This window comes from Sander lucioperca, chromosome 3, assembly GCF_008315115.2.
Source record: "Sander lucioperca isolate FBNREF2018 chromosome 3, SLUC_FBN_1.2, whole genome shotgun sequence".
In the NCBI taxonomy this organism is placed as follows: Eukaryota; Metazoa; Chordata; class Actinopteri; order Perciformes; family Percidae; genus Sander; species Sander lucioperca.
Window position 1 is genome coordinate 1,216,557 of NC_050175.1, and position 27,058 is coordinate 1,243,614.

General features: G+C 39.9%; 2 protein-coding genes across 4 annotated transcripts in view; both read left to right on the forward strand.

Moving 5' to 3' along the window:
* The window catches only part of LOC116056913 (multidrug resistance-associated protein 9-like), a 36,975-nt gene extending 30,076 nt beyond the window's left edge, over positions 1-6,899 (forward strand). The window contains exons 24-32 of one of the 2 annotated variants that reach the window (XM_031309337.2): positions 972-1,161; positions 1,727-1,816; positions 2,195-2,384; positions 3,763-3,922; positions 4,831-4,909; positions 5,197-5,310; positions 5,689-5,853; positions 5,935-6,062; positions 6,494-6,899. In XM_031309337.2, the coding sequence (XP_031165197.2) occupies positions 972-1,161; positions 1,727-1,816; positions 2,195-2,384; positions 3,763-3,922; positions 4,831-4,909; positions 5,197-5,310; positions 5,689-5,853; positions 5,935-6,027 (1,081 nt within the window). In that variant the 3' untranslated portion in view covers positions 6,028-6,062; positions 6,494-6,899. Of the gene's footprint in view, positions 1-971; positions 1,162-1,726; positions 1,817-2,194; positions 2,385-3,762; positions 3,923-4,830; positions 4,910-5,196; positions 5,311-5,688; positions 5,854-5,934; positions 6,063-6,493 lie in introns of those variants that run through there. The other variant, XR_004896792.1, reaches the window with a different exon arrangement.
* A 2,991-nt stretch (positions 6,900-9,890) lies between these two features.
* Positions 9,891-27,058, forward strand: part of LOC116056920 (myocyte-specific enhancer factor 2A-like) — a 55,375-nt gene continuing 38,207 nt past the window's right edge. The window contains exon 1 of one of the 2 annotated variants that reach the window (XM_035999111.1): positions 9,891-10,019. The gene's annotated coding sequence lies outside the window, so the exon portion shown is untranslated. The remainder of the gene's footprint in view (positions 10,020-27,058) is intronic. The other variant, XM_031309345.2, reaches the window with a different exon arrangement.

Genomic DNA, 27,058 nt, shown 5'->3' on the forward strand with positions numbered 1-27,058 from the left:
GCGAGGCTATCACCCAGGCCTATAACACACTTGGTTCTATCCTCTTTCAACGACGGATGATGCCCCGTCATATGTGTGTTCTGTCTGCTGCCGGGTGCCGGGAGGAGAGCGGTGTCCCACATATATGTGCAGGTATATGTATATATATGTACTATATATAGGCCTATATATTATATACATGTATATATATTATGTCACTATTATGCACGCCTACAATCACGAATTATGCGCCCTGCATGTGTGTTTTCCTGCTTCCTCACCCCACCTGCATTGAGTGCTGGGTGTAACGCGGTGGCCTTGTTATTACCGATCCTGATACTTCCTCTCTGCATGTGTAGGCTACTGCCTGCCCCCCCCCCCCACTCTGGGTGGCTGGGAGGAACACGGGCGTCCCGTAATTATCAATCATGTACTACCCTCACCAATCATGCATGCCTGCACTCACGGCTTGGGCTTACAGCCAGCAAGGCCGAGTCATTACCATGGCAGGCTCCGCTATCAAGATAACGGCTTATCTGATACAAAACGTTTAGTCTATGTTCCACTTGTGGGCTCTGGGTCGCAGGTGGCATTGACTACATCAGCTTCGCCCTAACCCAATAGCGAGGCTTAGAGGGCGAAGCCTATACGAAATAGAACGATAGTTACGTTATTGTAACTCCAGATTCTATGAGTATAGGCGTAGCCCTCTAAGATTCGGGCCACCTGCTCCAGTTACATTAGCTGAAGAAAAAGCTTATGTTGGGAGCAGAGCAACGGGTCCGCTCTGTTTATATACAGTATTTGCGGACGTAGTTGAAGAAAGAAAATCTTCACGACTGCGCATGCGCGAAGGGATAAACCCAATAGCGTGGCTTAGAGGGCTACGCCTATACTCATAGAATCTGGAGTTACAATAACGTAACTATCGATCGTTGTGTTTAGGCAGTGCAATGTTAACAAACCCTTGCATGTCCTCTATCATGTTGTAGGTTCAAGTCACTGAATGACATCAACTCCAACTACTTTTTGCTGTTTAACTCCGGGACACGTTGGCTCTCCTTCTGGCTGGACTTCATGGCCGCGACCATGTCCTTGTTGGTGTCTCTGTTCGTAGTGCTCAGCAGTAACGACCTCATCAATCCGGCTTTGAAAGGCTTGGCCTTATCCTACACCACACAGGTACATTTGGACTGGCAAACAACGAACATTTGTTTTATTTTTTGTAGGGCTGTCAGCCCTTAATCGCGATGCGATTAAGGGCCGAGCATAACGCGTTAATTACTACAGCTCTTGCAAAATGGGTGACAACTAACTGCAGATCTGTCAGCATCGTAGAAGTCTCGGGTCTTAAAGACATACTACGGTTGGCATGTTCTGAGTTATGCAATAATGACAAATTCACACATTTTTCTTTTGTTTACAGTAAATAAATAATAAACAAATACAAATCTTAAAATCAACTTCATAAAGTCACTTTCTTTGCATTCATTTGATTCCCAATCAAGATACACTGGTAAGAATTGCTTACCATTGATAATATGTACTTAAAAACAGTTCTGAAATGCAAAACAATAGAATTTAATCATGTGATAAAACATGCGATTTATCACGATTATCTATAGAAATTCAGCAATTAATCGCGATTAAGAAAAAAATTATCGTTTGACAGCCCTAATTTTTTGTAAAGACCCATTGCAAGCGACTGCAACATGTGTGTGTTACAGACTGTTTATGTGTTGTCCAGCTGACAGGCATGCTTCAGTACGTAGTGAGGCAGTCGACGGAGGTGGAGGCCAGATTCAACTCGGTGGAGCGGCTGCAGGAATACATCACGGTCAGTCTCTAGACTTCTCTGCCGTAAAAAATAATGATTGTTTATACACAGCAGTGTTGTAGTCAAGACGTCCTAAACCGAGACCATCACCAAGACCAGAGTGTATCGAGACTTTGAGGGCTTGAGACCATGTCAAGACCAAGACCCAGGCAGGGTGAGACCGAGTCAAGAAGATCAAGACCAGAGACCAAGACCGGTTTCAAGACCAAGACTGATCTCGGGTACTACTGATACACAGGTTGTTTGGCTCCATCCATCTGTCCTGGTCGTCTTGAAACTGTCCTTTAAACTCAAGAAGGGCAAATGCTAAAGCAATTTGTGCTTCCACTATGCAGTAAATTATCATATGACACATCTGTTGTTATTGATTGTGTACAGGATTGTAAGCCTGAGGCTCCCAGACACATAAAGGAGGCTCAGGTCCCAAAGGACTGGCCAAAGAGTGGAACCATCACCTTCCAGGACTATAAGATGAGGTACAGAGAGAATACACCCATTGTCCTGAATGGGCTCAATTTTCTCATCCGAGCTGGAGAGAAGCTGGGCATTGTGGGAAGGACAGGCTCTGGTAGGACACTGACTCCAGCTCTTTTTAATCATAACTTTGTATATCATACAGCTTAAGTTTGGTTTGTCAAGAAAATGTCAAGATAAATATAGATGATTGATTGATTGATGGATTGATTGATTGATTGATTGATTGAAGAACCTATTACTAATTATCATAGAGTGGAATCTTGAACAGTCCTAAACACACACAATTTGACATTTAAATTAGGGCTGTCAAAATAACGCGTTAATTTCGATTAATTAATCTGAGAAAGAATAACGCATTAAAGAAAATAACGCAGATGAATCCATTCCAGCCGTTCTAGCCACCATTGGACTGTAAAGGGAGGGAGACGAGAATGTGCTGTCTGGATCATTAATCGGAACATTTACTTGTAAAAATCTTCTTCCTGCCAACCCTGGCTACCGAAATCTGGAGCCACTGATATGTCTGCTCTTCTCTCTGGTGCTCTGAAGACTAGCTAGTTAACATTATACTCAACAGCAGCTAACGTTAGCCTACCGCTAGCTAGTTAACACTATACTCGACAGCAGCTAACGTTAGTCTACCGCTAGCTAGTTAACACTATACTCGACAGCAGCTAACGTTAGCCTACCGCTAGCTAGTTAACACTATACTCAACAGCAGCTGACGTTAGCCTACTGCTAGCTTGTAGCTGGATTAAAAACGGTTAAAATGCTGACAGCTAACGCTAAACGGTGTAAAGTTTGACTGTGTTTTAGCCATCGGAAAAACAACACAGACGGTGCGTTCAATGAAACTGGTAAACTACAGCCTCGTGGTGCATTTTAAGTTATTGTAAATGTCCTTTTCCCACCTGATGGTTGTTTTTGTCGTTAAACAGCAATTTACTAGTGAAATAAGTTATTGTTATTGTTATACATTATTATTAAATCATTTAATTTTGACCATATGGCCTTAGCAATAAACAAGCCGTTCTTTAATGTCACCAACTGTTGTTTAGTACCCTTTGTTTTCTTTTCTTTTTTTACTTTCTTAAAAAGTATCGGTTCAGGCACCGTTAATTATGTATGCGATTAATTTCGATTAATTAATTACAAAGTATGTAATTAATTATATTAATTTTTTTTAATTGATTGACAGCCCTAATTTAAATATGTCATATTACATAGTAAACATACATACATACAGTAAATCACAAAACCTATAGTCTATATTGCTCAATGTATCTAATACAAATGTTGATGGCTCTGTGTTGCAGCAGCATCTTTGGATTTAAATATGTAAATGAAAGAATTTACTGGGATTAGGGTGTTGTTTTGTTAAGCCATGACTATACGGTGCTGAGGGAAAATGTACCTCTGTAAAACATTAAGGTTACTATTCTTATGTCCTCTTTGCTTTTTGACTGCAGGGAAGTCCTCTTTAGGCGTGGCTCTGTTCAGGCTGGTGGAGCCAGCAGCAGGAACCATCCTGATAGATGGCGTGGACATTATGGGCATTGGTCTGCAGGATCTGCGCAGCAAATTGTCTATCATCCCCCAGGATCCTGTGCTATTTATTGGAACAGTCCGGTAACTATAGCTAACCCCTAACTCCACAGAGCTCTATGTTTACACTATAAACTATAGAAACAATGGGCGTAGCATGTAGCATCACCCATTGGTTTGTGGACTGCTGTTTTAAAGCCTCCAGTTAGTCGGTACAATCGCCGCCATCTTGGTTTTTTCCAACCGGATGTGACGATTATTGACAAGAGGGTTGAGCTGGGGAGGATGACGCGGCCAAGCCAGTGTTGTTATTGGTTCCAATGGCAGTGCGCTAAGCTAAATGCTATGGTTGCAGATTATCAATTGTGTATAAGTGTTCCAATTAACTTTAATGAAGTGAAAACATACAGTGGGAATTCCGTTTAAGACGAAAACATGGACAACACCCAAAACAAGTTGACAGCTATTTTAATGTACTTATTGCAATGGATACACATTGCTAAGCCTCTATATTGATTGACAGGTTGTTGTGTAGCCACGCCACTAAAGCTTCCCCCACTTTATCGGAGGATAAAATAAATGGGACCATAATTCATAAAATGAACATCATGTTGTATTGAAGAGGACTTGAAAGTAGCGATTGAGGCAATAAACTCAATATGATAATGTTTAGTGAAGTAGTTAGTCAAGTTAGAAGTAGGATCATTTTCCCATAGACTTCTATGGAAACTGACTTCTTTTTGCAACCAGTGGCCCCTGCTGGAAATTACGTAGAATGCAGGTTTAGGGAACTTCCACGTTGGCTTCACTTCTCAGGCCTGGAAGCTTCGTCCAATACTTTTTACAGTCCATGGTTTACATAAAAACACCCACTGTTCTCACTGTGGTGGGTTAGTCACTGACTTATCAACTGTGATAATGTGTGTGTGTGTGTGTGTGTGTGTGTGTGTGTGTGTGTGTGTGTGTGTGTGTGTGTGTGTGTGCGCCTACAGATACAACTTAGACCCCTTCAATAGCTACAATGATGAGGAGATCTGGAAGGCACTGGAGAAGACCTACATGAAGGACGCAGTATGTTCGCCGTACTCTATGAATCACAGTACATTTACAGTTTAATTACAGTGTGTGGTCATTTATCCAGAGTACAAGTACCTCAAATGTAAGGGTAGTACCTAAGTAAACATATTTAGTTGCATTCCACCACTGAACTCATGTAGTAAAGGATCTTTTCATCTAACTCTCAGCTCATGAGTGTATTTCCCAAAATGTCAATCTATACATGTAATGCACTGTTTATCGAGGTTACTTTTAGAAGTGATAATAGCCATAGTATTATGAGTATTATTTTGTTTCCTCAGATCTCCAGACTGGAGGGGAAACTACAAGCACCGGTGCTGGAGAATGGGGAGAACTTCTCCGTAGGAGAAAGACAACTAATATGTATGGCTAGAGCACTACTCCGCAACTCCAAGGTTTGTACATGCATCCGCCTCTTCTGATTTCTTTTTCTTTACACACCTTGCAATTTTACTGCTACTGAACAGCCACTGGATTAGTACTGCCACATATCTATGTGTTGCAGCTCCAATCAAACTGGTAACTGCTTGCCATTTCCCTATTCACATTTGCATCAATGAACGCACCATGATCAGAATATTTGGCCAGTTTTTTACTCCTACAGTATGTCATTCTCAATTGTGTTCTTTTGTTCTGTATGTCAATTTGTGCAATTGTACCTCCCCCCCCCCCCCAAAAAAAAAAAAACCCTCTCCACCCTATGCCTTTGTAACTCCCCCACTTTCCAGCAATTCTATTCGTCTACACTAACTATCCCTCCTGTTGTCCAACAGATCATTATATTGGATGAGGCAACGGCATCCATCGATTCAGAGACAGACGCCTTGATCCAGAACACCATCAAAGAAGCCTTCCAGGACTGCACCATGCTCACCATCGCCCATCGTATCAACACTGTGCTGCACGCAGATCGTATTCTGGTCATGGACAACGGAGAGGTAACAAACAAACCCTAATACACAAAAATAAAGTGTGTGTGATCCAAAACCTAGACTTACAGTAGGTGTTCTGTCTGACAGGTGGCAGAGTTAGACCATCCAGATGTGCTGAAGCAAAGACCAGACTCTCTGTTCTCCTCACTCCTCATTGCTGCTAACACTGTGAACACCTGAACTAAAGAGGCCCTGTGGCAACACAGCACAACTACACACTAATAACTGTAAAATATTAATGTTGTTTTTGGGTTGTCTGTCTGTCCCATTCTTGTGAACACAATATCTCAGGAACGCCTGAACAGAATTTCATTACTCATTGACTCAACGATGAACTGATTAAAATGTGGTGGTCAAAGGTCACTGTGACTTAAAGGCATACTATGTAACTTTTCCCTCTTCGGTCCCCCTACAGATTGTCTCATTGGAACTACGGACCGCGTGGCTGTAGTTCCAATGAGACAACCTGTAGGGGGACCGAAGAGGGAAAAGTTACATAGTATGCCTTTAACCTAAAACATTTTTGCACAATATTTTACACAAATATCTACTAGGACAAAGTGATGGCATTTTGTACCCAAAAGGGCAAAGGTCAACTTCACTGTGACATCATAATGTTCTATATATATGTTCTATAGTTCTATATAATTATTTAACACCATAATTCAGGAACAGAAGGCGAGACATTTGGTCGGATACTGAATTGGTGACACTTAATGTGTGTGCCCACATTGAAACTGTGGTGATGTATAGATCTTCTGTGCTGCTGGGTTAAAGATCTGTGTGAAGCATCTATGTTTAGGATTAGTAGCTTATTTGCAGCAACATCCATGTTTGAAGCAATGTCTATGGTCATGGCTACAACTTTGTGTTCTATCAGAATCAGCTTTATTGGCCATCATGTAAACACATACAGGGAATTTGAATCTGTTTTTGTTTCTCTGAATGAACTGACACACTAATAGACATACAGCAGAACAAGAACAACAAAGTTTAACAAAACTGGTCTCAATCGCTAGTCTTTATACTGCATGATTTTAATTTTTGGTCCCATTTTGGAGTTCTCAGTCAGATCCACGGCTCGCTCCTCCCTAGCTCCACCCTCTCTTCCAAATATGGTCACTTTTGGCTCCATAAAACCAAGACGGTGACGGCAAAAAAAACAACTTTAGGCTTCAAAACGGTAGTCCACAAACCAATGGGTACCATCACAGTGGCTATGCCCACTTGTTTTGATAGTCTATGATATCTCCCTATAGCACAAATCCAAAATTTGCCTCAAGAGGCTTCACAATCATCCTCTATCCTTAGACCCTCGGCTGAGAAATAACTCCCAGGCTTTGATCTTGTTCTTCTGTGAAGACTTTATGTTTGTTTATTCACTGGAATCATACATGTCAATATAGTGATAACTTCCTTTCACCAAGAAATAAATGTATAGCTTTTATAAATACCTTCAAAGCATTTACTACATATGAATCTGGACAGATATGGATGTAAATGTAACTTGACTGGTTGGTGGAGGCATTCAACCGCAAGACGGTAATCCTGAAACAAATACATGAACAATGTTATTTCATAGGATTTTTATAGGAGTGAATATGAATGTATGTTTAAAACATTATTTATTGATTTTCTATGACTTTGTTTGCTGCGTCTTTGCAAACTTCTGCATGTGAAGTTTCAATCTGCTGGGTGAATATGCCCTACATATTCAATACATGTTGAAATGATGATGATGATGATGATGATACTCATGTAACATAAAGTGACTGCAGACAATGTTGCAGCTGGTAATAAATTATGGAAATGTGTAAGTTTCAGTTGTTCTGTGTGCTGTTTGCGGTAATCAGTGACACATTTTTCTTCTTCCTTGTCATTTTGCATTTAAAAAGTGTTCAAAAACATTATAAGTTTTGTTTTAGGGCTGCCTATTTTGCATCAAGAGGTCTTTTTTTCCACCAATTGACCCACCACCCACAATCCTCTTCAGTGAAACCATTAGGAAATGCGGATTGATGGGGTGACGTGGCTGATGCTCTGTAGTTTTAACGAAGTCAGTGAATTTGCTTGAGGGTCAGTTGATAGAGAAAGTTTGCTACTACAGTTCTTTTAAAGAGAATTTCACACACCCAGTATGGGCTTCAAATCCAGCCAGGGTATTATGAGGAAGAGGGTTTTCTGCTGTGAAATCCTGTTAACGCATGACATTCCTTTCATCTGTGGTTATTGTGTTTCAGTGGTAAGGCCTCGTCCCCAGTCTGCTCTTTCAATCCCTGCTTTATCTCTCCACTCTCCATCCTCTCACCTTCCCCTCATGATAAAAAAACGATGGGGATACACAATATACATATTGAGATATATAATCTTTACACATGAAGATGTGAAGGGATGCCTCACTTTAAAAAAAAAAGCATGTTAAGAGCTAATCTAATGAGCACTTCACACTCAGGCCTGTTTCTTGTTGTATAGAAATCCAACTGAGTAAGGTAGGAAAAATAGCCTCCATTATATTTGAGTTTATTGCTTAGTTTTAACTGTTTGCACAGATTGTAACATTGATTAAAACATGCATGAAGTTCAGTTCGGCTGATGTGAACACAAGAACTTTTAGCTGCAAAACAGGGAACCCGTTAACCATGGAGGGGGACTAACAGCTCTGGGGGGTGACAAAGGCAAACACACACACTTAAACTAATGTGATTTATTTACAAGAAACAGAATTCTACCTTTAAAATAAGCAAAAAAGAGCGTTGATTGGAGTTTAATCTACTTCTTTAACAGATGTTTCCTTTGCTTGCTGTTTATAACCAGTGCTTCAGCTGTCATCTGACCCAAGGACACATGATGGCACCAGAGCTTGTTGTTGCTTTTCCTCCTGAGGGCCCAATGATGGAATCACAGTAAAATGTTTGTTCGAAGGGTTTTGTTTCAAAAAACAATCACCCAATCGTATGTTTATCAAAGAACTTTTCTTTATGTACTCTGATATCCTCTGTGGGCACACATGTATGCTCTCTAAGAAATGTTTGAAAGTCATATTATATTGTACACATTGATTTCCAAAAGTGGCCTCTTGCTTGAGAAAAAAATGCACAGTTTGAAGGACAATACATATATGCCCCATCTCTGCTTCTGTCATTGAAGCATGGTGTGTATTGCTCATGTATGCTATATGCTGATTGTGATTTACTCAACACTTCATTAACAGCGTTGTGAAGGTAAGAGGGTAACACTACACTGACTGCTCTGAGCCCTCCTTCTCAGCTGGTGCAGAAACTTGAATCCGTGGCCTTTCAGTCACAAGTTTTCTTCTTCTTCCTTCTGGTCAGGGATAAATATAATATCAATGGATCAGTTATTCTGCTAGGCTTGTGTTTGGGTTGACACTATGCTGTAGGCTATATAACCTACCAGCTAAAAAAGTCTGGTATCAATCTATAATATCTGGTATCACCTTATAATAGAATAATCTCAGGTTTTATATGATCACATCGCAGGTTTATACTGTCCTTATTACATTGAGCTAAAGCAGTGGTTCACAAACTTTTTCATGAACTGGCACAAATTGGACCACAGACCCCAATTTGTTAAGATTTCGTCCCAGGGTCCCCATCTGACAGGATTTTTGCTTTTAGATGTTTTACAGAAAGTGTATGAAACCAATGACCAAAACAGTCATACATTCTGTCATTGTGTTACTTATGGATGTAATCATAGTGGAAATAAGTATTCCCCCTTTTTGTTGGGGACCCCCTGGAACTCCCTCAAGGACCCCTGGGTTTCCCGGACCCCACTTTGGGAACCACTGAGCTACAGTATGTAAGAACTTGTATCTGAATTATTAGAGTTAGTTACTCCCACAGCCAAGTCAACGCATAGGCCTACTGGTAAAGTAATATTTACACACTGACTGAAACACGTTCACACAATTACTTACACACTATGACACAACATGCATGCATACTCATGCTCATATGATCCAAACACGCGCGCGCAGACGTAGCTGTACACACACTCTGGTGGGAGGAGCTAAACCTCGCGCTGCTCTCTGAGTTTGTCGGTTTCCTAAATATAGCGGACGAGGATCTGTGTGTGTGTGTGTGTGTGTGTGTGTGTCTGCCGAAGACACTTAAAATAAAAACAAACTATTTGCAGCAGCTTACAAAGGGGTAAGTCATCTGCCTTTTTATGTGAGAAAGTCTGTTTACTGTCTGTCTTCTCTGCTGTAGAGACTGAGGGAGCCACTAGCTACACTTCATATGTTGTTTCCTTGGTCCGTTACAGTGTTGTTTCCTAAACAGCCTACAATAATGACAGTACATGCTTTGTACAACTTAATGTAGCCTGCTTGTATATTTAGTAACCGCTCTATGGTGGTAATTTGTTTTGTTGTGATTTTGTGGCTGAAGTGTGTCGTTGTATGTGGCAGTACGTCTACTGTACATATTGTGATAAGCCGTGATGGAGAGCTTTATCAAACTTTGATTCACTTTACAATGCTGTGCAAACCACTAAACGTTAGCTGGTTTTAGCCGGTTAAAAAAACAAGTGTAGTATTTGTATGATCATTTCTAAGAGGTATACCAGTAGAGCTGCTGTTGGAGCACCAGCAGCTAATACCAAAAAGTGAATTACAGTTCATATCGGAAGTCCTACAGGAATGTTTGAGTCCTATTATATGGTCCCATTACAGTGACAGCATAGTAATACATACATGAAGGCAATTGTAGCCTGTTGTCACACCGCCGAACACAGAGTGCTGCAGGTACAGTGTGTGAATTTAAAGAGTTTTATTCCAAAATGCTGTCAGTATAGTACCTCAAAAATACCAACCATACTTCATGTCCGCTCAAGGACCTAAGACAACATCCTGTAGGAAATCACTAACTGAAGCAGAACAAGAAAAGTAAGGAACACATCAGTTTTACAAACATCACAGACTGTGGCAAAGTTATAGAAAGTACAATTTGATTTTTGTTAATGCCAGTTCTTTGGTCAGAACTGATGTCATTTTGTTTTAAAATGGCAGTGTGAACATTTGGATAAAGCAATCTGGTTTTAAAGGATAGCTTCACATTTATTCAAGTCTATCCTAATATAGGTCTTCTTATATACCCATATTTATATTGAAAGTGTTTATGCCTTATGTCCACACTGGCTGCAAAGAGATCCCTTCCTAAAGCGATTACAGTGTAAGTGACAAAATTCACAGCCTTTGTTTTGTGTTAAAATACATTCTTAAGTTCAGCTCAAGCTAATATGATGCTTCAGCAGCCAGACTCTAAGAAGGGAGCTCTTTGTGGCCAGTATTGACAGGAGGACCAATTACAGCATCCAATAACCCTTTTAAAAGTACATCAAGGGCATGTGAGTAATGCTTTAAGACAGCATTTAAAAAATGTGAATCTACAGTATGCCTTAATGTCCTATTGGCACAGGGTTTGAGTTCTAAACTTTAATGTGCATGGTTCAGTTCTAAAATGAATTGCATTAATGCATGTCATGGTTTCTAAGAAAATTCAAGACTTACCCTTAAATGTAGAAGGGAAGTATTAACGCTTTGTCAGGAAATTAAAAACAACTATCTTTACTCCAGATATGTCATGTTGATAATACAGCAACAACGTCAAAGTGTTTGGAACATTAGATTCAGTGAAATTCATCACCATTTTGAATACATTTAAGACCACTGCTGATGTTAATGTTTATGTATTGTTCATAATTTTAAAAACATAAAAAACGTGAAATTATTGAATGTGACATTTGTGATGTGGCAGTACCAAAATGGGGAACTATGACGAAGCATGGCCTACTGGAGAAAAATATTTTAAGATGAAAAATGCTTTTGAATTTCTTCAAAGTAACTAATTAATTAGGACTTTTTAAGTCTGTGTACATTCTTAAATCTCTCACATTTGCTTCAAATGTCAAGCTGTTTGGAGCTTTTTGGCAGGTACATTAAAAACAGTAAATGTTGGTAAGAAAAGAGAGATGGCGAAACTCAATATTCACAAACTTATTTTAGACTGGCTGTGGTGGCTTTACAAATGTTTCTTGATAAAGCAAACAGCTCATCTAGACAACCTATTAAGATAAGTGATAAGCATTGGGACGGGAACTTGACCAAATGACCAGCTGAACAGAGGTTCCAACACACTTTGTGCCTCAAGGCAAATATAGTTTTAGCATTTATGAATGTTGTTCTACAGTAAAATACAACACATTTTGGCTCCCATAGAGCATCCCTCTGGATTTAAAAACAGCGGGAAGATGGTCTTACTTGGAGGAAGGCCTGGAGGAATTCTCAAAAAGTCGATTTTTGGAATGAGTTGCTTCACCATCACTAGTCCTGGACATTTTTCTTTGAATTACACTCCATCGGAGCCTCACAACTCTTAATTCAGTCAGGACAATTTTCAGCAGGTTGGGAAATGTACTTGTTTAAAAAAAAAAAAAGAAATTCTGTATTTGTTTTTACAAGAGGTTGCTAAGAACATAATTGTGTTTAGAAGTGATGTTTGTGTGGCGTATGTTTGCTGCTGTAAGAAAGGTGTATCAGTTAGCCAGTAAACCCATGTAAAAAAAGGTCAATTGAAAAGTTGCTGGTGAGTAGTCAGAAAAATGTCCTGCTCTGGAATTCAGGCATCTTTGGTGCCCTGCTGCCTTGTCCCTGCTCTTTGTTTTCATATTTCATTAGCAGGGCTAGCGGCATGTAGCATCACCTTCAATTATCCTCCCTGTCAGCGGACTGACAGTGCCTGTCTGCTGACTTTAGTGATTACAGGCTTCAGGGGACAGGTAATCAGGTCATGGTTACACTGTCACCCTGCCAGAGGGCTGAGACCACAGGGAGCATCTCCAGTCAGTTATCTCTTAGATATCCTGGATACTGTGTAGTCCGGAGCAGATGTACAGTACTTTCATTTTGTTGCAGTGCAATGTCATGTGTTGATGTTTCTCTTCTTTAGGAGTTTAATTATTATGTGAATGGCATCAAGAATAATGGGTTTCTATAATGAGTCGGGGTTAGCACATCTGTTCTGTTGTTGTTGCCCATTAACTCTATGTAACTGTTAAACACTTCAGATAATTCACTTAATAGTACAGTGCAAGATATTTTAATTTCTCTTCCAGTTCGTGACTTTGAACTTAACAATGTCAGTGTGAGCATGCTGACATTAGCATTTAGCTTAAAGCAGCGCTGGGTCATTCCATTTCAAATCCGGTTTTTGTGTAATTTAGGGTTTAATATCTTCAGACATAACTCCTACAGCCATGAAATGTGTTGGGGGCACAGAAGAAAATGGTGTACAACAGATCCAAATGATTGAAAGGCACAAGCAGATGTCATATCTTTCATTACTGGCCCTCTGAAAGCAGAAAAAAAGTGTAAAATGGTTTTGGGGCCCCAGGCAGCCCCCCATTATATACATTATCCCATATATGTATATAATATATAAGATATGGCAAGTATTGCAAGCCAAGGTGGTAATTAGTTGCCATTTTTAGTTTCCAAAATGGCAATGTGGACTTATTCATATGATCGATAAAAAATTCCTTCCATGTTGTGTTCATGTCTTCGTTGAACAGGATATGAAGCTTATTATGCCCAATCATCTATGCAAGTCTCAAAATTCAGGCAAAATATTTTACAGAACTTATATTTTAGTCTCGAATAGCATATATGTAAGATTTTAATAAGTTCTAAAATGTAGACAGAAACCTCTATCTGATTTGACACGGAGTGACCGCGCTGTATCATGGAGACCAAAAATGAAGCTAAAGAGAGAGTGAATATTTGTTTTAAAGTTTGGGCATTTTAGGCCTTTATTATATAGGACAGCTGAAGATATGAAAGGGGAGAGAGAGAGGGGGAATGATATGCAGCACAGGGCTGCAGGTCAGAGTCGAACCTGTGGCCGCTGCGATAAGGACTGAGCCTTTGCAAATGGGGTGCACGCTCTACCAGGTGAGCTATGCTGCAAATAATTTAAGGTATATCACTGTATGTACTATATGTTAGGATTCCAGACTGATCTCATGAAGTGGTGTATGTATGACACGCCAATCCGTATGTCATTATTGGCGTGTTATCAAGACGCATACTCGCTTTTTAGCGTGTTTATCAATACCGTTTGGCCTCCATTGACTTACAATACTTTGCGATTGCGTGTGAATTGACGCCGTAGGGAGTAGTATGAATGGGCGAATTGCCACGCAGGGGCTGGGGTGGTTAAAACACAGGACTTTCACCCGGGAGACTGGGGTTTGTGTCCCGCGTGTGGTGTTTCCGAAACTCAACCGTGGCTTTCTTCTTTTCCTAAACCCAACCTGGTTTTCTTTTCCTAAACTTAACCGTAGCTTTCTTCTCGCGATAACACTTTGTTCTCGCGATAGCACGTTGCTCTCGCGATAACACGCCAAGTATGCTGTATACAGCGTAGACATACATGTGGATAGCTCAAAATGCGTACAGATAACACCCCACTTGGCCTAAGAAAGTTGGCGTGTAGGCCTATGTTTACGCAAAGTCATGATGCCATGTTGTAGGATTCATTTCAGTGAGAACTGTTGTTCATAATGGGTACATGCACACAATGTTCTGATTACTGTAAATGTGATTAAGATGTCTAAGTATTTTTCAAGTGTTTACATTTAAAGGAATGTAACTCCCATTTTCCTTTGATAGTTAGATCAGCCTATTCACAGAAGGATGTGACACTAAGGGACTCAACCCTCGGTCATCTCTGCATCAGTTCAAACAAACAGGAGTATATACTGTGCTGCATGTAATAAAAACATTGTCAGGATTGTGAGGATGTGGATGACATAGTAGAACATATTTGAAACATTAATAGACATTTTATTCCATCTGCCAAGATGAAACAGGACACCCTCCAAAAACTAGTTATGATACTCTACAATGGTGTGCTGGATGTTTGATATTGTTTCATGAGAATGGCAGTCAAAACTTTGCTGTCTCCTAATGTAATTTCGCTGGAAACATTTCTAGGATCCCGGCCCACTTAATCAAATGCACTTGGTCTTTATGCTAAAGCAAGGTGATTGCATGAGTATAGATTTGACGCATAACTGCTGGTGTGTGTGTCAGTTCAGTTTTTTGGCATTGTGGTTACTGGTAGGGGTAACAGTGTCTGAAATCACTCTCAAGACCTAAGCTTTCCATATTACTTCAGTGATAGAAGTGATTCATGTCAGCTAGTTGGTTGGAGCTTGATAGAGTTTAAGCTTCATTTGTGCAAGGTATATAAACTGAACATAGTGAAGAAATTCAGACATCACAGAATAAGAAGGAGATCAATCTATGAATTGACCTCTGAAACCAGACAACATCGGTACTCAATAAGAAAGCTTGGTGCTTAAGGAAAGGTCGGTGTTGGTGATGTTAACCACAGGATAAAGAACTGCAGCTTGTATTTAGTCACCTCACATAAGGTTATTAAGTTTATAACAAGGGCCCTTTGTCCATTCTGAATATTAAGCTGCAGAGTTTAGATTTTAGTCTCTACAAATGATGCACCTCGCATTCTGCTTGAATTCCATATTTTCATTGTTTCCACCACCGTTTGATTTTGGCATGCAAATGCCTGTGAAAACAATATTCACCCTTATCTTTAAGTGATTTCTGTCTATGTCCTTTTGGTTTCTCTGGTTGTCTCAGGTAGATGCTTCTTCTTTTTTACATCTGGTGCTAAAGATTGTGTTGATGTGTGTATTGCATTTAAATTGCAAAAGTTAAAATACATGCCAGCTACTAAAGACATACATCATGCATACATAAAGTGTAATGGCTCGGGTTTAAACAGACATCAATTGCATTATCACCAGGAAAAGCAGTAAACAAGTCCAACCAAGGTAAATGCACCAGTATTGATGTCAAACAACACCCCATCATGCAAAAAGCACAATACATAAAAGACACTGTATTTTGAAGAGTTAAAATTAAGACCATGATTTATTTTGGGAAAAAATACTTTAAAGAAGAAGCCAAATACAATCTTATGCAAGCTGCAATTCAACAGCTACCATCACAATGGGACTGCACCTTCAAGCACGTTCACCTTGTTTTCACTACAAGCCAGGGAGGTGCTGCTTGTTTCAGTCATCATGGTGGCGTTTGTTTGCTGCACTCACCTCACCACACATGCTCATTTTCTTTTCTTTCTTTTTTGTTGAGATTTTTCCCATGAAAGGTACACCAAAACCTGCATATTTATAACTGTATGTTAAAACCTTAATGATCTATAGATTAGGGTGACCAGACGTCCCCTGTTTCTGGGGACAGGTCACCGAAACCGGAGCTGGAGCTGTCCCCGGAAATGTCCCCGGTTTTCACTGTGACTGACAGACCCGAAATTGGAATAAAAGAAAGAAAACATTGACCAAACGCGCACCCTACACGTGCATGTGCCCATATTTTACGATGCTAAAATGACTGTTTATTTACATGGAGTCTGGTGGGTTTAGCAAACGCAATTCCGCGGACTTTTTATATTTAAAAAAAGGATCTTACTCTTTAACAGAAAGGTTGACCTCCTTAGAAATCCTTTCCATAATGTTGTCGGACACTTAAAAAATTAATTTGAGTCTGTCAGTGGCAAAACGAGCACTTTTATGAACATAAATACAAGCTGGACAATTGTCCTATTAACTTACATTGTAGCTTGTTTCACCGTTGCCGACTGCAGCGATCTCGTTTAATACTGGACCTATGTTAAAGGAAAATATTTCCTCAATAGTTTTAATTGTATCCGATACTCAATGAGCTGTTGCAGAAACAAGCCCAGCGTGAAGAAATAAAGCAAAAGCTGTCAGATAAATGTAGTGCAGTAAACATTACAACATTTCCCTCTGAGGTGTAGTGGAGTACAAGTATGACGTAGCAGCAGGGGCGATTCTAGGATCAGACCTTTAGGGGGGCTCAGCCCCTAATGAGAATGTGACATGGATATAGTGCATGCAAAAGTGTTAATCTGCGCCATGAAATTACCAACTTCTTCACAACCGCACTCCCTCTGACAGACAGAGACTCAGCCAAAGGCCTGAGTCTGGCACAACCTCCTCAACCAGAATCTAAGCTTTCCAATGATATTAGCGCCAGTTGCTGTGACAAATGATTTGCGAGAAAATTAACATTGAACTTACATGAAATGTTATCATATTTGCATTCTGCATAAATCTCTGCACACCATTACTCTCTGTGAAATATCTCCCAAACTCTTCACTCAACACATGCATCGGTACAATAAGCGGTTCCCGGGTAATCCGGTTTTGAAATTGCAACAAAATTTCTACATGCTCTCCAACTATAGGCACAAATTATAATGTATTCTCATGTAAACTATTTATGTCAGCACAGACATTTTTGTAAATTGCTTAGCCAGTGTATCCCACCATAATGGTTATTATATTGCCAGATTCCAGACAATCCCACTTACTTATATATATATATATATATATATATCCCACTTACAAATATGAATATATATTTCTACTGGTATGCTTCCTAGTGACATTAATGCAAAAATATGAAGAAAAAACTATTCCACCTGTGTGTGCATGGTTAAAATTCTGAAGTGCAAAATAGTTCAGGCCACAGCACAAATATTTCCATCCATAGATAAGAATAATCAAGTCTAACCTCTACATTTCTTTTCAAAGTGCACCAGATTGATGCATTTAAACGTTAAAATAGACAACATTTTCTTACAGGGGAGCATGCCCATGGACCCCCCTAGGGGGGCCCTGGGGCAGTGTCCCCGTTTTAATTTTACAAAGATTAAAACATTACCTGTTTGGGAGTATTTACGCTTCTGAGCTGAAAATGTCCCCAGATTTTGTCTCAGAAATCTGGTCACCTTACTATAGCTTGTTGAATCAATTAGTGATAGAGAAAAGAAAAAGCTGATGATTTCTTACAAAAAGTGAAGTGGCATCTCAACATGAATGGACATATGGAAATAAAATGTGTTACCAGTAATATGACAGTCTTTAACCACTTGTCCACTCTGGCAGTTAGGTTCCTTTGCGGGCTGTATGGAGTCCATGTGTTCCCCACTGGTATTTCCTTTCCCTCCTAGTTTCCCTAATGATAGAATATTTGGGGCCTTGTGGTAAACAGAAATAGCAACACTTCTGAAGGACAGGCTTCTCTTTTTGCACCACACGTTGAAGAAATAGAAACTGCACTGTGTGTGTGTGTGTGTGTGTGTGTGTGTATTTTATTGAGAGGCTATTTTGAGTCCTCCGTGACTGACTGACTGACTGACTGACTGACTTGGTTTTTTTCTAGTCAATTACATTGCTCGCTTTAGCGTGCCCAAGCTAATGCAGGCTGCTGCTGTGTGGGCTAATGCATTTCTTATCCACTTTGATTAGCTGTGGTGATGCCTGGCTAAAGCAATGACATGCTGTATCACACACAGCCGAGAAGACGAGAGGTTTAGATGACTCTTCTTGCTGTGGAGGCTTGTTGTGTGCTTGCTACCTCTTTTTTGATAATGCTAACATCCAGACTGATGTGATTAAGGAACAGCACAGGCTCATATTAATTCTGTCTACTGCACTTCAATCTTGCACACTTCAAGTTTTTGTGACACACATGGAATATCCCTCTTCTATTTGATGTGATTATACAGACATCATATCTGTTTTGGCAAAATTATGCATGTACTGTTCAATGGTGGTTTCATCACATCCAGAAATATGGCTTTATTCATTATAGATGTTCTTCACACAAACAGTAGCTATGTTTCCATCCACACGTTTTTATCCGAATTAAGAGATATCGAATGAAAAATGCCTTATGGAAACAGTAAAATTCGATTGAATTTCATGAATATCGACTCAAATGAAATACGTTCGGTCTCATCGGATTTTATCTTGATCGATATACGGCTTATGCAATAAACGCTGATGGAAACGTTATTTGCGATTAAGTTTTGATTAGGTCATTTTATGGTTGCAACCCGCCACAAAACAAAGAAGAAGAAGTTTTAGTTCATTTCCGCCCAGTATTTCTGCTCTGTTTGCACACATGGCGGGTGTCAACAAAGACAGATGTAAGTGGACGAACAAGGAGACGCTAGGCCTGTCGCGATAGTCAATAAATCAAATAATCGCACGATAAAAAGAAGAAAAATTAGCTCTATAATTTTTCCGGCCGCGATAATTTCCATTTGTATGCTTGTTTGTTTTCATTGTCTGTCTCTCTCTCTCTCTCTCTCTCTCTCTCTCTCTCTCTCTACCAAAGAGATTGGAGGACCACTCTCGGTTCTTTAGCGTAACGAGGAGTGAACCCTCTTGTGAGTCGCATGGTCTTTGTGTGGAGGCGGGACTCCTGGCGGAGAGAGAGACAGAAAATGCGAGTAGTTGGAGCGGGGTTTTCCGCAGCACTTTGCCGTTAAGGCGCCGTCAAAAAAAGAAGACGTATATGAGCGATATCCACCGTGTTACTCGGCGTCCGGTTTTCTCCCTTTCATTCCAAACCACGCAGTTGACAACCTGCAGGTGGAGGCGGTGGAGATAGGTACGGACATAAACGCCGCTGTGGACTTGTCAGTCTTGCAAGCGGTTCAGGAAAGTTGCTGTATGTGTCCGACAATGCACAGAATATTAACCGGTACAAGCCTACAGCTGTCAGCTGTCAGAGGCTCCCGGACGGTGAACTGAGACTCCGTTACCTGCTTGTCAAAAATCGCCACTTACTAGCTAATAAATTAGCCTAAGGTAAACGCTAGCTATCAGTAAACAGAAGTGACGTGGTGGCTGGCGTCTGTTTGTGCGCGCACGCGCGTGCATGTGTGTGTGTGTGTGTGTTTCCTCGCCATGTGGCAGATAGTCACATAGAAATAGATAGATATAATGTATTATTTAAATTTAATATTTAGTGTTTAATAAATAATTGTTAAATGCAGTACAGAGTCTGTAGTCTATCACAAACACTCGAGGAATGCTGCAAACATTTGACAGCCAGTATGAATTGCCTGGGAGAACATACGGGTCACAAACGGCAATTCCACAACTGTTCAACAGCGTGAAAGACGACATACTAAAGGAGATCAAAGACATATGTGGATATTTAAAATGTCTTCCAGTTCCAGTGTTAAATATTCTTTAGAAATAAAAGTTTATTGATCTTTGAAAAGGTGTATCTGCATTATTATGTCATTATCATTATATTAGATGAAAATGGTCTCAGAACGACAATATTATCGTTTTTCGCAATCATTTCTGGGACAATTTATCGTCCAGCAAAATTTGTTATCGTGACAGGCCTAGGAGACGCAGTACCAGGAGTGCCGACACAATGTCCCTTATGATGCAACGATCGTCTACCACAGCCTGTAGTACGATTGATGGCCATCCCTGTAGCCTTCAGCAGGGGGTGTAATGGGGACATGAGTCCCGTCTATTGTGCCATACACCTGTCAGAGATATCATGCGCCCCATCCACTCCAGGTAGGTATATATACCTTCACATCATCCTCGTTCGTATGGCGTTGCACACGGCGTAAACTCACCGGTGCATGGTGGTTTTGCTGACTCCAAACGTTTCGCCTCCACCACTTTCACCACTCTGTACTCTGCTCATGGAGCCAGTTTGTAGAGCGCAATGGCGATACGCTTCTCTGTTGGAACCGGAGGGCAATAGCTTGCGACATCTGGGGAAAGGGACGGGCCAAAAAAATTATACAAGAGGTCAAATGTTGTCTTGGTCATCCGAAAATGCTTCAACCAAAGGGTTTCCGTGAAGTGTCTCTGAACCACGATCTCCCAGAACTGTTTGGAGCGCTGTCGTTCCCACACCACAGGCCGCCTCCGTTGTCGTCGGGCATTTACGTGCATCTGCATCATCATAGCAATGTGTTGATAGCGTCATTGTTTTCTTATTATAGCTTGATATGTCGCTATCAGCTGGCACATAAGCACTATTACAACTTGTGCAATATTGATCATTTGTTGGTAGATGGCGTGATCTATTTTGTCTAGCAAAACTTTGTTCGCAAAAGTTAGCTTGAATGTTGTGCGATTCAGTGCGAAAATGAATGGAAACACCTTAAAATGCCTAAAATCAATTCAATATACCAATTTGATCGCAAAACAGCATGTGACGTCATTACGCACAGGTTTTTATTCGCTTTAAAGCCGTTGGATGGAAACACACTTTCACCAGCTTTATTCGCATGAGTTTTTTTACCGAACTTCAGATAATTCGATTGACAAGTGGATGGAAACTTAGCTAGTGTGCACTATGTGTCTATGGTGATGCCTCATTTTAGGGGAAAATCATAGGAAAAAATCATTCTGTTCTCAATGGAGACGTGCACTTAAGAGGTAGATTACCTCTAATTGAATTTCCATAATAACAGAACCGGAGCATCACTTTCCTTCTTTGCCAATGAAAACCGAAAACATCTTGCAGCCAGCCACTTTTTCTATTTTACTTAAAAAATCTAAATAGCAAGAAATTAAAAAACAAAGTTTTTTTTTTCTTTTAGAATCTCAGAGCTGGCAGAAGAATAGCTGTCTGTAATATCGTCTCCCATTTTTGCCAAGGCACATACCAAACACAAGTTAATATCTGATACTTCTTTATGAATTCACATATTCTTTTCTTAAATTTCTTGCAACAACTCTGACAAAATCCAACCCAAGTGTATATCATTCATCTCCAAAATAGTTTTATTGATTGGTCCTCCTTTTCTACTTAGGCCATATCTCTTCTTTTTGCTTAGAGGCGGCTATGACTAATTATCACAACTATTTGGGTTTTAATATTATAAAAACCACAATTTCAGTTAATTGAATTTAGCTACAGTGAGACCAGCACAGAATATTTACTGAAATGTTCAGAACTGCATTATACAACTCTGGTTCTGCTGACTCAAATTATTTGCAGACAGTGTTGAAGAGTAAGGCGAAATATAAAATGTGTTTTATGTGTATCTGTATAGGGAAATCAAATTGCAATTACATTTTCTGTGTTAAGCAGTACCTTCTAGCAAATGCTTTAGTTGATGTTCTCTCTCCTCTTGCTGTGGTCTCTGGAAGAGCAATCTATTGGACTTGAGAACTCTTCCTGTAGGGACGCCCCAGTAATCAGGCCTGAGCTGGTCCTTCCAAACCAGCAAACCTCTGGCTGCCTGCCGTCTGACTGCTGGGCCACACACCCGCACTTTTGATGCTAAAAATGCCGCAGAGGAGCTCAGAAATTACACTCAATAAATACAGAAATCAAATAAAACAATTTCCAAATATTAGCATTGCAATCTACTTTCCTACAGTCATATAAAACTGCCTTTGTTGCTCACAGTAAATAGGTTTCCCTCTGCCCTGCCAAGTTAAACAGTAATGTTGGGTCAATGGCAGCGTGGCTTGGCTTAATTAAACTCAGTGTTGATTTGCAGAGACAGGGTCCAGACCAGAGTCCTGACCCTGTTCTTAATGGTGCCAACACTTCATTAATGCTGGTCCTACATGAAGACTCACTCATGCTGACTTGAGGACTAGGTTATTATAACAGCAACTTCCACACACTGTTAGCTTATTCTAACTCTGTTACACTTAGAGCGCTTCTGACTAATGAATATGTTCCTGTAACCGATCAATCATACTTTTAGATTTACTGTAACCAGGGTCCAGGACCTCAAATACAACGGCTAAAAGGCAATTGTGGTTAAGTCTAGTCTCTGGCTTATTTTGCTAATGCTATTTTGGTAGCTTTGACATTAAATAATAATTTTGTACAGCTTCACATACCTCTAGTTTACTGGTAGTGTTATTTTAAGGTCTGCCAACACATCCTCATACCTAAATGACAGAATAGGTTGATTTCCAGTGACTCCCAAAAACAACATATATGACTATTCTATTTGATGTAACGGTGGCCATTTTAAACACGTAGTTTAATGTTGTGAAATGTAACTAGTTAAGTTTAGGCAACAAAAATACTAAAAACATCAGGGACTTGCTTAAAATGAGTCACGTAAAACTACTAAAATGAGGATGTAACGGCATTGCGGACGTCATGGACATCACTGCAAAAGGCGGTTCATTTCAGAAAGTGGCCGTTGACTTTTGGTTTCACACGAGACATGAACCCCAGTCTCCTGAGTGAAACGATACTTTGTCACCTCACTTTGTCATTTGCTCCCGTGATTAATTACTACAGCCACGAGAGGTCGCTGCCTAACAGCAAACGTAAATATGAGTCGTTATGAGCTGCTTGCACAATTGACCTATACGGTCGATTTCTGGGTGAGGACGGTCTGTTTAAGGCTGTTACTGTCTTTTAGAGAAAATATTTCTGAATATGTACATGATATTGGTTGGTTGATTGGTTGGTTAGCTGTAATTTGTTGCCATACAGTAGCTCTTTTCAGTTGATTGATATGGGATTCAGATTATCAAACCTTTTAGTATTGGTATAGTAAATTTAGGTCAGTAAGAATTCATAATGTCAGTAATAATCTGGTGGTTTTGGTGACTACTGTACAAATTGAAGTCAGCTTGCCCTGCTGTAGCCTGGCTGTTCAGGCTGACGTTAGTTTCCCACAGAAGCACCCGTGTGATCTCATGGCTTTCAGCAATTATACACCCTAATCCCAGGTGACCCATCTGATCCCAGATGTAATATCTCTTCTCATGCCAGCAATTCAGTGAAATTGTGCACATTTGCTCACAGCCTAATAATTCCTTCCCAGAACAGTCTGCAGTCAGTTTGAAGGATGGAAGAGCTACGCCAGCTGCTAACAAAATCTAACCAATTCTGAAATCACACAAACATTTTATCAAGGAAAGGAAGTTTACATTATAATAAGGTTATATTATAATGTTAACATTGGCTGCATTTACAAGCACTTAAAACTACATCCTCACCTATAATGAGAGGAAGGCTTCATTCTGATTGTGTGCAATACTTGTGTTCCATTAAATTAAACTCAAACACTGAACAACTGTAGGCTTGAATAATGGCACTTAAAAAGTTAGTAGTTTCACAGCGCAGTGGAAGCACCCACTTCTTTCCCTTCTTTTGATCAGGAGAAGTGTAAGTAAGTAAGTAAGTAACACGCAGTTACGAAGTGCTTCACACACACATGCACATACATATGAATAAATAAATAAAAAGAAACATGAGTTACAAAATACAAATTAGTTTAAAAAACAGCATAATTGGGGTGCAGAACTTTACACAAAGGCTAAAGTTTGAAGGTGGGTTTTTCTCCTAAAATGCAAGCTGTCAGCAGTGATTGTCTTGGGTGTCGAACACTACATATTTCTAGAAGTAGCTTCAAGCTTCCCATAAAAAAGTTCAGCCATTTGAAATGTATGCCAAAGCCTTGAGATTGTGTCAGTTATTCATCTCCATTATCCACTCACACTTCACCTAAAATGTTGCCGTAAAATGCTTTAGTGGCACACTCACTTGATGTTCCATTTGCAAGGAGCAATCTTTGATACTTCTGTATACTATACACCACTGATGTGAGATTGATACAGGATGAATGCATGTGGAAGGACTTGTGTAATGATTCCTAACTGAACTTTACTTGTCCTGTATATATCCCAACTTGAAAAAAGGCCACTGTTTACCCAGTAATCTCAAAGAGATGGTAGTGTTGGTGTATGTGTGTGTGTGTCCTCAGGATAGAGGCCTCAGATCTATTAACATCGCCTCACAACATTAAAAGGATGATATTACTTTGCTGAAAGCACAGAATTTCAATGAGAGCAGGAACAAACAAAAAATGTTAAAGAATTCATTATAATATCATTTAGTAGATCAAAGGCTAGAGAGACGAAGTTATGGGGCTGAGAGATGAAAAGATTGTCTGTGCAGATCTACAGTATATATACTGTATATATGGTGTTTGTGTGACTGTACTGTATGATTAGAAAGTGCTTTACTTACTACTTACTCTGTGGATATTATACTGTACATCTATTTATCACCTTTGTCTTTAGCATTGCTCTCAAGACACTTTTTTCTGAAGATGACTGTTCCCAAAGTGGGGTCTAGTGCTTGCCTGGATTCGAGTTTCTCATACTGTGTATAACCTAGAGCTGGGCGATATGAAAAAAAATCTAATATCACGATATTGTTGACCAAATACCTCAATATCGATATTGCAGCGATATTGTAGGGTTGACAATTGGTGTATATTTGTATATTTATAGTTGTGTATATAATAACTAAGTGGGTAAAGGCAAATAATAGAAAAGCTAGAACAGTCTGGTAAGTTAAAAAAAATACATAATTTCACTGTAATCCAGCCATTAAAACCAGGAAAGACAACACTTGTGTCATATCACGATATTACAATATCCAAAATCTAAGACGATATCCAGTCTCATATCACGATATTGATATAATATCGATATATTGCCCAGCCCTACGGGAACCCCCAGGCAGCATTAACATATTGCTGGGGGCCCCACATGACTAGGGCGACTAATGTGGAGTGGAGCTAAGGTTGAATGAATCTATATTTAAGGTTGAAACAATAAACAAACAAGAGTGCTTTCAAATAGTTCCAAAGTGGGAGGACCTGCTGCTTCAGGAAGGGTTTTCCCTTTCAGTATTCTCATTTCAAGTTTTTCTTTTACTGATATACTCAATGTTCAGCATAGAAACACAATTATTTCAACTTAGTTTCAGAGACATCATGTTTTTTTCCATCAGTTTGGGATTGTGGACGCTCTAAATACTACAATACCCATGAGCCTCCACTGCCGTTGAAGCCAGTCAGAGACGCGAATCTGAGCTGTTGTGAATTCAAAACACTTTGTTGGGGCAGTTGAGAACAAAACACATCACCATGTTGTGATTGGGCGGTGGAGCCGCGGTATCAAAGTCCCACCCATACACCCGCCCGACCAAACACAAGTCAATCATAGCTGTCAATCATGACGTGTCACCCCGTTTTTATAGCCTCAAATAACTAATAAAAAACAAACTTATCAGAAAAATGAACACTTGAACAAAGATTAGCGTGTTCAGAACTAAGTGAAATGACAGAAACTATCTTTTGGAAAAATTTATTTGACGCATACCTTAATTTTTTTTGTTTGTCCCATCTGCTAACATGTAGGGGATGGGGTTTATGACCTAGGGCAGTGTCACTTCACTTCAGTATTACAGCTGATAGCTTGGCCCATGGAAACATGACAATGGAAGAGAGCAAAAATAAACATATTATGTCAGTATTGAAAGTCTAGCTGAAGACCAATTACTGTTTTTATGAAAGGAACAGAGAGTGTGGAAGCATAGCCATATTTTACAGGGCAGCTTGTGTTTCCATCTGTGTTGCAGGCATGACATCAGTGTCTCTGTGTTGAGACAGGAAAATCTTATCCCACTGCCACTGTCATAAAAGCAACACAATAATGAAATTACATCACAGTGGGCCAGTAATTAAATGAGTAGACTGCTGTCTTGGAGATTTTATAAGGCTGGGAGATTGTGAGTAACAGTGTTGCATGCTTGAAAATAGGGTGTCAGTAGCCATGTTTTCATTCACATACTGTATTTTTATGCGCATTTTAAATTATTATGTTAGAAAAGCTGGATGAAAACGGAAAAATTCGATAAAATTTTACTTCACACAAAAAAATGGGATGTGGAAACACCTTTGCCTTCTTTCGTAGCGAAAAAATAAAACTCACATGACCGATCAGCTGTTTCCGCTGTTTGCGTCTCCTGGATATTCCCATAAAGTGTCTTTGTCCCAGTATAGCATAAAACATAGCCAATAGTTGCTGACATAAAAGAACAATTAAAACTTGCCCAACCGAACCAAATTCTTGAAGACCTCTCTCAATGTTTTCCCTTGTAGATACTCTGCCTCTGACTGGCTTACCCTGGTATTCTTACCCTAACCCTAGTCTTTGCCAGACCCTCCTCCAAAGCATGCTGGAGGAAGGTCTGGCTACTCCACATAGCATTCGGGGATGGGAGGAAAACGTGCTCTGGTTTATTAGCTTGTTTTGGTGGAATGTGTACGTTCAAAAGTTGTTCTAGTCGTGCAACAGAAAACTCAGATTGGACAGATAGTCTAGCTAGCTGTCTGGATTTACCCTGCAGAGATCTGAGGAGCAGTTAACCATAGTCCTCACAAATCCACCTGAGGTTAGAACGCCAACACAACGGAAGCCCAAGGCAACGGATATCCGGCCTAAATGAGTG